This window comes from Cynara cardunculus (genome assembly GCF_001531365.2).
Source record: "Cynara cardunculus var. scolymus isolate 2C chromosome LG 5, CcrdV1, whole genome shotgun sequence".
NCBI classification, from domain to species: Eukaryota; Viridiplantae; Streptophyta; class Magnoliopsida; order Asterales; family Asteraceae; genus Cynara; species Cynara cardunculus.
In genome coordinates this window covers 14,528,018-14,539,993 of record NC_037532.1, presented here as the reverse complement: position 1 = coordinate 14,539,993, position 11,976 = coordinate 14,528,018, and the positions used below count along the sequence as shown (strand labels likewise).

The 11,976-nt window shown below is 38.4% G+C and overlaps 1 protein-coding gene across 6 annotated transcripts in view; it reads left to right on the top strand.

The window, feature by feature from the left end:
- Positions 1-9,755, top strand: part of LOC112512458 (translation initiation factor eIF-2B subunit beta-like) — a 15,649-nt gene extending 5,894 nt beyond the window's left edge. For 3 of the 6 annotated variants that reach the window (XM_025118433.1, XM_025118431.1, XM_025118428.1), the window contains 8 exons: positions 3,946-4,224; positions 4,299-4,428; positions 6,048-6,155; positions 6,240-6,342; positions 6,409-6,534; positions 7,596-7,789; positions 8,425-8,549; positions 9,283-9,748. In XM_025118433.1, coding sequence (XP_024974201.1) covers positions 3,946-4,224; positions 4,299-4,428; positions 6,048-6,155; positions 6,240-6,342; positions 6,409-6,534; positions 7,596-7,789; positions 8,425-8,515 — 1,031 coding nt within the window. In that variant the 3' untranslated portion in view covers positions 8,516-8,549; positions 9,283-9,748. Of the gene's footprint in view, positions 1-3,945; positions 4,225-4,298; positions 4,429-6,047; positions 6,156-6,239; positions 6,343-6,408; positions 6,535-7,595; positions 7,790-8,424; positions 8,550-9,264 lie in introns of all 6 variants that reach the window. The other 3 variants (XM_025118429.1, XM_025118430.1, XM_025118432.1) reach the window with 3 other exon arrangements.
- The last annotated feature ends 2,221 nt before the right edge of the window (positions 9,756-11,976 follow it).

Genomic DNA, 11,976 nt, shown 5'->3' with positions numbered 1-11,976 from the left:
GAACCAATGTGTAGAATGGGTAAACCCTTACCATTGCCAACGTGAAGGTTGTCCTCACCGTAGTAGGCCTCAGAGTTATCGAAGCTAGATAGGTCCGGTGCAACATGATGGCTAGAGCCTGTATCCGGAAGCCAAGCTTGTGACCGGTAATTTGTAAAGTTGGCAGAAGGTGGTTGTCTCGTCCTCATAGGAGTAGGGTCTCGATTGGGGCAATGAGACGGGATATGACCAATCCCACACCTGCTGCATGTGCCAAAAATAATGTTTTGATTAGAAGCCCAACTAAATTGATTACGGTTACCTCCTCCTTGACTTCTGTTGTTGTAGTTTCCTCGTCCGCGTTTAGAATCACGTCCATGGCCACGGTTATTCCCAGATCTGTTGGTGTAAAAGGCATGTGCAGGCTGTGCATTAACAGGCTGAACTTGAAGACCAAGTTGTGACAGAAGTTGTTGAATAGCTTGAAGTTGATCCGGTTGAGGAGTAGACGAGGTGGGACCAGGAACCGCTGAGTTGCGGTTGTTCGTGACAGTCGAGAATGCTTGAGGCGGAGAGATGTCAGTTGCAGATTGTTTGATCGTGTAGTCATGGTCTGATAGCAGGCCATGAAGTTCTGCAAAGGCAGTTGGGAATTGGCGACCAAGGAGTGTTGACTTCAGCCCGTTGTATTCTTCTCTAAGACCCGAGATAACCAACATCACCAAATCTTTTTCTTTCATTGGTTCGCCTATATTGGCGAGAGCATCAGCATATTCTTGAGCCCTGGTCAGGTATGCGGAGGAGGTTTCAGCAGGCTTCATCTCTAGTTTAAGAAGCTGAGTTTTTAGGGTGTATTCCCTAGATGATGTGTGAGGAGGGTAAGCACGTTCAAGAGACAGCCAAAGATCACGAGAGGTAAGTCCTTGAACGTGTTGGAACGACGCCTCAGAGATTGTAGAAATAATCAGCATCCGTACATGAGCATCATTGGAAACCCATGCTGTGTAGTTAGGATTCGGTTGTGGTGGGGGCACTGTGGTGCTGTCGGCATCTTTTCCAGATGATGATGATGATGAGATAGTCATCGGTGGACAAGGAATGGTGCCATCAACATAGCCGAACAAGTTGTTTGTGACAAGGAACGGTTGAACCATTGTCTTCCAATAGCCATAGTTGTTTGGTGATAAAGTGAAGCCAAACTTGTGGGAGTTATGGGTGATTTTCTCGGTTGGAGTGAAAGCTGCAACAATTGTCATTGGACAGAAGGTGAGGCAGCCGTAGGGTAGAAGACGGGTGCGGTAGCTTTAGGGTTGCCTTGTGATGGCAACGGTAGGGAGACGGCAGCGGTAGGGCAGCAGCCGTAGGGCAGCAGCTGTAGGGCGTTTAGGGCCGGCTATGGTAGGGCGACAGCGGTAAGGCAGCAGCCGTAGGGCGTTTAGGGCCGGCTCTGATACCAAGATAAACTTGGTAATTGTGTGTGTATACCTTGGTTTAAAAATGCGTGCATTATGCGCTCTGATGCGCGATGCGCTCTGATGCGCTGGACAGAACGCATCAAAGAGTCTGATGCGATGCGATTCCATGATGCGAACGCATCACCTATGCATCACACGATGCGTGCATCACTTAGGCATCAGCGCATCATGTATGTTGCGTTTTGGGCTCCCTTTTTCAGTGTTTACTTGGGCTTTTTAGTTGGGCTTTTTTTAGTTGGGCTTCTTAGTTATGTAAAATAGAACCTGAGTGACTTTTAGCGATAGAACGTGGAYTGACTGTTAGCGAGTAGGGAAGCGACCTAATCGATAGAACTTAGAAGCCGACAGCAGTATTGCAGTAGTCGATACTCGATAGTCTATACTCAATACCAGTGGTCCAGCAGCAGCAGCAGCAGCAGTAGTCGATACTCGATAGTCATACCAGCAGCAGCAGCAGCAGTAGTCGATAGGCGGTCCAGCAGCAGCAGCAGTAGTCGATAGGCGGTCCAGCAGCAGCAGCAGTAGTCGATAGTCATATGTCATACCACCAGCAGCAGCAGTAGTCGATAGTCATACCATGTTGGGGTTTGATGATGCTGATCTTGGGGAGTATTAGTTGGTCACTTGGTTGGTCACTTGGTTGGTCATTTAGTTTAGGGATTAGGACTATTAGACATTTACTTGTGTAATTGTGTTCTTCATGGTAGTAGTTTGTGTGTTATGTACTTCTGTTATTTTGATTCACGAACTTTTTAAGATTCTAATGCCACTTTTTTAACTACTTTATGTTATAAATGAAGTATTTTGATAGGTAAGTATTTTTAAGGTAGAAATTGATATGTAGAATTAATTTATAAATATTTTTTGAATACCGGGCGCATCACGTGCGTGATGCGAGCGCATCAGCATCACGCATCACGCATCGGGTTCCGGGACCCTTAACGCATCGGACCGCATCGCGCTTTTTAAAACCAAGGTGTATACCGATTACAATCAGGGATATATATAAGAGATACATTTACACTCTAGACCCTCTAATATAATTATATATATATATATATATATCACACTTAATTGTCTAATACTTGTAAAGAAGTTAATATATTTCAAAGGCATTGTAGAAACATAGTTAAGGGTGCTTGTTTTGTCTTTTTGAAATATTATAATCTAGGAAGCAGGGGTGCATTTGGATCCCCATATCAGATGCTTTTAGGGTGCAGTTCTTCAGGGGTGTGGTAATCTGGGGCACCATATCCAGTTTAAATGTATCTGGTTTTTTTGACCAAGAACACAGGACACAAGAGGGGCAACATTGATAAAATCTTGATCTGAGGGGGGTGTTTGTTTAAGAATGAAAATAAAAATGACAGGGAATGAATTTTCATTCCCTCAGTTTAACCTGAAATGAAAATTTTGGGCTTTTGGGGGAATGAGCCCATTATATTATATAAAACCAAACAGTTTTTTTTTTCATTCCCATTGATTACCGCATAATATCTCTAACCGAACATCCCCTGAGTTTTTGACCAAGAAAATGGAGATAAGAATCTAAAAGTCTGAAGTAAGCTCAAATATTATGGTTATGAGAAAAAGAAGACAAGACAAGACACAAATTCTTATTTATTTATTTCCCGACGGTGTTGACTAATATAGGCACACTAATTCATAGTAAAATCAACTATAACGCTTAATCTTAAATATGTGTTAATGGTATACATTTAGAGCAAATAGGATTTTTCTTCAATTCGTTTAGTTATAATGCACACTATAACATGAATATTTTGGAATTTTCAAATCTTAGTAAGCAAGTTTCACGTCCTCATGTTCTCGCCATCTGTATCCTTGCAACATAGTACGGTATCATGTTCTAGGAGCAAGGGGTAGCTAAAATATTATGAGGACCAAGGGATAACTAAAATCCAAGTTCTTTTACTTGTTTGCTCACCCAACCACTACTTAGTATACTTGGGCAATGCAAGTGGGCCAAATGGCCACTTACTGATAACAAGTTAACTAGGTCTAGGATGGCTTCTAAGAGAGTTAACACCTGGAAATTTTGGAATCAGTTACAAAGGATCATTGGCCCAGTAGTATCCAACCTCCCTAGAGGTCCGAGGTCAAGGGTTCAAGCCTCAAAAAAGAAAAATTGGAATCAGTTTTGGTCAAGCTGGCAAGCTAGTGGTTACATATAGGTGTGCATTAGATGATTATTCCTTATATCTTGTTCTTAATTCATATAGTTTTATTTTGGATTCTTCTTTAACTTTTTTTGTGGAAATAGAATTGACATCATAGATAAACTAGTATACTTGAAGCATGATCTAAGTCAATTGGAAATTTTGATTTCGCAGTATTTGTTCTTGTCATGTGTGGTGAATTAGTTAGAATAAACGGATCTGAAAAAAGATTAACCGAATAGCAGCTATTTGATGCAAATAAATTACTAATTTAACTTTTGTGTTGTATGTAACTTCAAAATTTTGTATTGCAGAAGTTGCTGTTGGTAATATTGTAAGGCGTGTACTCCATATAATTAGGGAGGAAGATCTATCACTCACAACAGCTTCTATTGGTGGATTGAGCTTACACCCCATGAGTGATGATGAAGATAACGTTGACCCAGATGATCTATCAGCTGCTGCTGTTGCTGCTGCGGCCAGAAGCACCCTGAGAGCTCCTTCCTTGCAGACCCTTCTTGAGGGCGTGCCTCACTCTGCACCTCTTCATCAGTCTTCATCTTCTGCTGGTGATTCTGAAGAAAAGACCAAATGTTAGCTCTTGGATATCTCTACGCACTTAAATGATCTAGTTGTAGTCTTACTGTTGAGTCTGATTACACTGCAGCTACTGATAAAAATTCAAGGAGTCGAAAGCTAAAGCATCATGTGATTGAGACTGTCAATGAGCTTATTCGAGATATTACCACCTGTCATGAGCTGATAGCAGAGCAAGCAGTGGAGCATATTCACCATAAGTATCTTTTTTTGCTTTCACTATTATTTCTATATTTTCTCTACAAAGAATGAAATGGTCATATATACCCTAGAGTTAAACCCCCTGGATTGCTATTACACCATGTCTACCAATACAAATCTGAAATGTATATTGAGAATGCTTGTCTACATAGAGATGACTGGTGATACCACATTTGTTGAGCACTCATGGCCTTAATTATGACAAGCTTCACCTTGAACCCTATTCTTTAAAGGTGTCTAAAACCCACCAACACTATTGCCAAACTGTGTAGTTCATCTATTATGTCCATACATGATGACCCATTGATTTGTTGCTTCGGTTCTCTTATGCTTTGTTCATCTGTATTGCTGTGCTGTCACATTTGATGCTGTTTCACATTGATTCTGATCTTGAGGTAAAATTGGATCTGCCTTGGGTATTTGTGACAGTGGGACTGGGATCCATACAACATTCCGTAGAGACCAATTTGTTGTCTAGCGTCATCTGTTGCTCAATCACTAAAAAGCACATGTACACTATCTTTCATGTCACATGCCTGTAGTGTTATAGAGACTTAACTTGAATTCCCACATTTACATCTTACGTTACCTGCTAGAAGATGTATGATGAATTAAAAGTGTCAACCCCATGTATTTTAAATACCATCAATGACGCATGACAAGCTTGCAATACCCAATTTCATTGTACAAATGTACATCCTCCTGGATGACGCCCCATGCAATCTCTCTGATTTTTTATATCACCTCCTAAAAATGTTTTCGTTTGACGTGAAGCCATAAGCTCTGGGTCAAACCATTCAACTTAAGAAAACTCAGGTAGGCTTCTACCAGAGGGAAATTCAATGAAGACATTTCACTCAACTAACTTCAAATTTACCGTTACATTTCATTCTGTATGAAGTTATACTCCAAAAACTCAAATTGCATTATTTATTTTCACAGTCACCATGTTTTTCGACGAGCTTGGGATTAAATGAACTGGATATTGGTTGACTGACTTTGTTTGCTGACAGAGTTGGGTGGCCTACCTCAGCTGCATACATGACCCATTGGTCTGCCTTTCATGTTACACGTACTGCCATGCACAAGTGCACTCGTACTTACAATAGATATTCTATTCCAAACAATGTGTTATTGTCTGAAATGTATTGCCTCCATCACTGCAGCAGACAACCATCAATTGTCAAGAATGTGATAGACCATACATCTGGGTTGTGGAAAATAGCTTCACTTTGGAAGCATTTGGGTTTTGCTTCTTTATATGTTCAGGCCCATAAAACCAGCTTGTGAACACTTGGAGATCCCAACATCTCGAATAGTTGGAATTTATTCCAATTTGATTCCATTCATATCTTTGTTGAGATGACTCTCAACCCCATAACACACACAATGTACTTTAGACCCATTAGCAAATGTAAAGAATCCTTTACAACGAATTGACAGTAAGAGTGATCAATCTTGGATCATATATTATATAGTTTGATTTACCCGGTGCAGGATCCCTTACCCTATTTACCAACAGCATTGAGCGTATTTGGTTTTCATCTGCTAATTAAATGATGTCTAAGTTGTTTTACCAAAATTGATTCAACATGTTCAATTGCTAAATGATATGCAGTGAGGTTATATTGACCTTAGGCAGTTCGGGAACTGTAATCGAATTTCTTTGTGCCGCTAAGGAGAAGAAAAGATCGTTTCGGGTTTTTGTAGCAGAGGGTGCTCCAAGGTTTTTGTTTGACACTATTGTCTTTTACAAGCGTAGGAAGTGGCAAAATATTTTCATGCTTTATTTTTGTACAATCCCATGTAGATATCAAGGGCATACTCTTGCAAAGGAACTGGTTGCTAGGGGACTACAAACTACAGTAATCACTGATTCTGCTGTATTTGCCATGATTTCACGTGTGAACATGGTATGTCACCAACTTAATTGCTTGTTGGATGTTTCTGTCTTGAGTCTGATTTTGGAATTATGATAGGTTATTGTTGGGGCCCATGCTGTCATGGCTAATGGTGGAGTGATAGCTCCTGTTGGTTTAAATATGGTTGCACTAGCAGCTCAAAGGCATGCTGTCCCTTTTGTTGTTCTTGCGGGCATTCACAAGGTAACTGTGCATCACCAGTACATAATTAGTCCGGTATTACTGTAAGTAGATTGGTCTTCTATGACATGGAATGGATTGAAACATTTGATAGTATTAGGGAGGGCGGGGCAATTTACAATTGAGTGCAATGTTATGTTAATTGTAACAAGGGGCTGTTTACTACCTGCTTACCGCCTCTTACCTGGTAAGCTAAGGGAGGAGGGACTCCTACCTTGTTAGCGCCTCTTACTGGTCTGTCATCAGTTGGCACTTAAAATCAAACAAAGGAAATTTCCTTAAGGTAGAATGTCAGTATGAAAAATTATAATTTGAAAAAGCTTTTTGAGTCCTTCGATACCTTGTATAAATTTAGAGCCCTGTATTCATATCCAGGATCATAACTTCTATTGCCATACTCTTACTCTACTCCACATTAAATTATGATGACCAAATACAACTCCTAGTTGTGAACAGCATATAGAAGAGACAAACTGCTCTTCTACATATTCTTTGTGATATACTACGTTTTTGTTTATCTTTTTCTTTCCCTTCCAAATTTAGGGCATTGCTAGGCGTGACATAGGCTTAAGTAATTCATTATAGTTGTTAAGTTTTCAAGTCTAGCTCCAGGATCTATGATGTACTCTATATGTTGGTATCTTTTTCTAGCATGGTTTCGTAGAAAGCTATTTAGTAAACCACTTGGCTTTTAATATGAATCCTGACCCTAGATCAGCCATCATTCACCACAATCCTGAAATTGCTAACTGTGAAAACCCAGTTGCATMATTGGTTTTMWACTGTTTTGGTTGTGATTTCTCCTCTCATAGTTTCTATAGCGTGTGATGTTTATGGTGATACTTTGGTCTTGACTTATTATGATTTGTGTGGTTGTGATTCAGACACTCTTTGACAACATGTAGTATTGGCAGTTTTGGTATTACTATTTTATTGCAATTCTACTACTAAAGTTAGTTCTTCTCTTCAGGAAACGACAATCCAATCTCATTGATAATGATCAATGACATTTAAAAGAAACTGATGGCAACTTTCTTTCAATTGTCTAATTGTTGTTTTGACAGTTGTGTCCCTTGTATCCTCACAACCCACAAGTGTTGCTGAATGAGCTCAAGTCCCCATCTGAGTTGCTGGACTTCGGGGAATTCTCAGATTGCATGGATTTCGGTATTGCCTCCGCTTCTCCTCTTCTTCATGTTGTGAACCCTGCGTTTGATTACGTGCCACCAAAGCTCGTCAGCCTATTTATTACCGACACGTAAGTTGCTATTTTCTGTCTACAATTTCTCATCTTTTGCTGCATAAAACCTTAACCTCAACGATATCTAAATCAACAACTTATTTACATTCTGCCGTATATTTTGAATATCAAACAGTTTTTGTGCCACTATTACCGTATTTTGATCCTCCATCCCATCCTAAAATGTATAAGCGTCCACATTTATTTCCAATTCTACCCATAACTCTGAGATGGAGAAATTCATAAGTTATTAAGGGTAAAATTGTCATTTAGTTAATTAATGAGTGTGATAATTATGCATTTCTAAATGTGTGCCATTTTCATTGTTGACATTTGTTTCTGGGATGGAGGGAGTAATTGATATTTTTGGCAAGATTTATACTAGTAATCACCCAATGTCACAAATGTTAGCATATGTCTCTCTCTTTCTATTTCTTTTGATATTGCTTACTCCTATCTAGCTTCCCAATTTTTTGCATATCTGTATATTTCCATTTCACAAACTTTTTACTAGCCGGGGGTAACAAGCGCTCCACTCTTTAGGGTAGAGGTCAGCTTTGCATACATCTTACCACCCCAAGACCCCACCTTCGGGTGGGATATAATGGGATCGTTTGGTATGGTCTAGTATTCACCCTTATTTTCCTTTGCAGCGGAGGGCATAATCCTTCATACATGTACCGCCTCATTGCAGATTACTACTCTGCTGATGATCTGGTTTTGCAACAGCGGCCTACTTCTTGAGATTGGTTTGCCCATATTTGCTTTTGATTCTTGAGTAAGTCACTCTTGTGCCTGATCTTGGTATTATGTTGAAATGACAGATAAGAGCATCTCCAACAGATTCTCCAAAATGGAGAAAATGGAGATTTTGATGTTTTTAGGTGTCTTTTTTGCTCCAAAAGATTTTCAAAAACATTCTCCAAAATGAAGAAAACAGGAGAGAGATGATAAAAATCTCCAAATTTGGAGAACACTCTAAAATTAAATGTTCAAGAGATTTTTTTTTGTCATCCCACCAGAACAGAACTCCTTGAACCTGCCAAAAAGATGTCCCATCCCCCTTCCCAGTCCCCTTCCCTTTTTCTATTCTCAGTTTGCTAGCCATGTCAAAGATTTATCACTCGAAGATTTCCATTAATCTAATTTATATAAACTTGGACCACTGTTCTTCAATTTTTCCAAATATTTTCTAGGCGGACTGTTACTGGGCCGGTAATTTTTTTGACTAAATAAAGCCCGGATTGGGCTTATTTTGGACTGTCTTGTCCAGATGGTTCACCAAATCAGATTCTTAGGAGCAGTCCGGACCGATCCATACCCATCTTTATGGATCGGATTGAACATGTCTTGTTCCATGTTTGGCACGACTTAGGCCTGGGACAAAAATGAATTTTTTTTTGTCTAACCAAGAAGGGTGGGATCAAATAGGAAATATAATTGCTCTTATTAGAACTTATTTGGGAAAAAATGGTAATAATTATTTCGTCAAGTTCAATCTTGTTTGTCAGGTCTAGTCCATGTGCTAAAATGCAGCCTAAAGCCAGATATGCCTTGGATTGTAAAGATTGAGAACTTGGTACCTAAGATTAGTTGGGACAGAGCTCGGTCTACTTTTGCATGCCAAAAATTGAGAGATTTAGGGTCCTTGTTAGCGAGCCATCATTCTTCCCTAAGCTGCCAAAGTCCGATCGAAGATTCAAACCCATTTTTGTTACGACATGTTGAAAGTAGTCGTTGAATGAACTTATCGTTACTCTCTTCACCTATGCTGTGCAATACACCAGTTCTTGTGTAGATAGATATTATACGATATAGTATTATAGAAGTTTGAGGTAATAACAGGTTTGTGATGTTCTTGGATGTTTTGGGTCATGTTTGTATTCAACGGGTAATCTATCAAATTTCATCGTGATATGGATCGATCATTCAATTGTCAGCTGTGAATCATTCTTGAGCTAAACGAAAACATTACTTCCCAAGCAAAAGTATAAAGACATTATCTACATGATATCATAATTTTGGTGAAAGCTAGCAGAATGCCCTTTCGTCTATTCTTCCAAAAGAATCGCTTTGGTCCTTTATGTTATATATGCATATCTCAAACTGGGCAATCTGCACATTTCTAGTTCTTACCTCTAATTTGTAATTAGTTTATAAGAGTCCGTTGATTTATGGTGTGTCTCTCTCTCTCTCTAATATATACATGGAAAGGTTCTAATGAGAGCGTCTTTATTTTACGAGAATGTGGGAACATCATTTTACAATAGTGAATTACATTTGATAGTGTTGTTCATCATGTGGTACTAAATCAGAGATGTGGACAACTTTCGTCTGTCACGAGCCAAGTCGCATGCGATAAGGGTGGTGTTATGTTTTCATAGAGTGAATGTGTTCTCGTTTGAATCTCCTATATATATATTTGATGAGTCAAAATATGTGATAGATCAATCCCAACCCAAGCCATCCATTTAATTAATGATACAAGGGTAAAATAGTAATTATAATAATAATAATAACTAAGCAAATAAATAATGATTCTAATCCAAATCGGTTACACATGCTAATCAAACATTCTTATATAGGGTGTGGTTCACGTGAGATCAAAGGTTTTTCGTGAGACCCGTAAGATCAATTTATGTTTATTGATCAACTTTATAAGTTAATGATCTAATGGTCTAAATTGTACGGTGACAATTTTGTGATTATTGAGAAATCTCGTGGCATTTATGAATGTTTAGATTTTCAGATTGTAGATCTAATCTAAGGGTTGAGAATTGGTCTTACAGGTCTCACGAAAAACCATTAGTCTCACATGATCCCAAGTCTTCTTAAATATCTTCTAACTTGCAATAGAAAAACACCTCTTTATTTAGAAGTTGAGATTTTCAACGGATTCTCGTCCATATAATTTGAGGTTCGATGTAAACATGGTGCCGAACATGGAACAAAGGACTCATTTCTTCTCTACTACCAGATTTGTCACCAATAGTTTCGCCAATAAATTGAGGGAGGTAGGTTAAAGTGCACGAGACAAATGTGGTTTTCTATGGAGGCCGGTGGATCATAGTGGAGGGTAGAAGAGAAGACAATCATCATTTTCGATGGAGGCACCAACTTTTATATTTCCAGATTTGTCTAATCGAAGTTGAAGTTCAAGTGTTTTGTTTAGCTTTAGATTTTAGAGGGTGGATGGCCTAAGAAGATGGTTGAGTTTGGTTTTTGGAGAACAATGGTCGATTATGAAGAACAGGTGTACACAAGGTGAACAAACAAAGCGTGTCCCTCGGTGGTTCACAATCTACATCCTCCTCAACCATTAGTATCCACCCATCATTTTTGATCGATCATCTGAAGCTGCCTCTCTTGTTTTAGCCTCCCAAAGGCAACCATCATGAAAAAAAATGCAACAAATGACCCATTGATGTCTAAGGTTTAGATATAAAAGATGAATAGGTTTTGGATTTTTATTTAGCAAAAGTTCAATTTTTTTTAATTTAGATTAAGGTTTTGGATATAACTAGTGTTTGTGTTCAAGTTTTGTTTTGATTTTGGGGTTGGAAAAGGGTAGATTTGGTGTGGTATCAAAATTATTATAATGAATTTGCAAAAATTGTTTATTTATGTTATCGAGTAAATAGAGTTTATGTTTATGTTCTTGGTGTTTTTAGAATAAATATAGAGTTTATGTTTACTTTGTTCATGTGTTCACAATTGCCTTATTGACTGTGTTTTAACCTTTATTTGTTCATAGACTACAAACTTAGTTCTATTTGTGCATACCATGTGAATGAGAGAATAGAGGAGGAACAAGATTTGCAAAATACCTATAATACCCTTTACTTAAATTGTAATTCAAAATTACCGAAACTATAATTCTTGATTTAACCATGAATTAATATGATATGTGGTTTATATTGGATCTGAGTATCTAAAAAATTAGAAGGCTTTGCTATAGACATACATATGTGTGTGTATATATATAGGATCGGGTTCACGTGAGACTAAGAGTTTTTCGTGAGATCCGTAAGACCAATTTATGTTCATTGATCAACTTTATAAGCTAATGATCTAATGGTTTAAAGTTGCACGATGACAATTTTGTAATTATTGAGAAGTCTTGTGGCAATTTTGTGATTATGAATGTTTAGATTGTAAATCTAATCCAAATGTTGAGAATTGGTCTTACGGGTCTCATGAAAAAC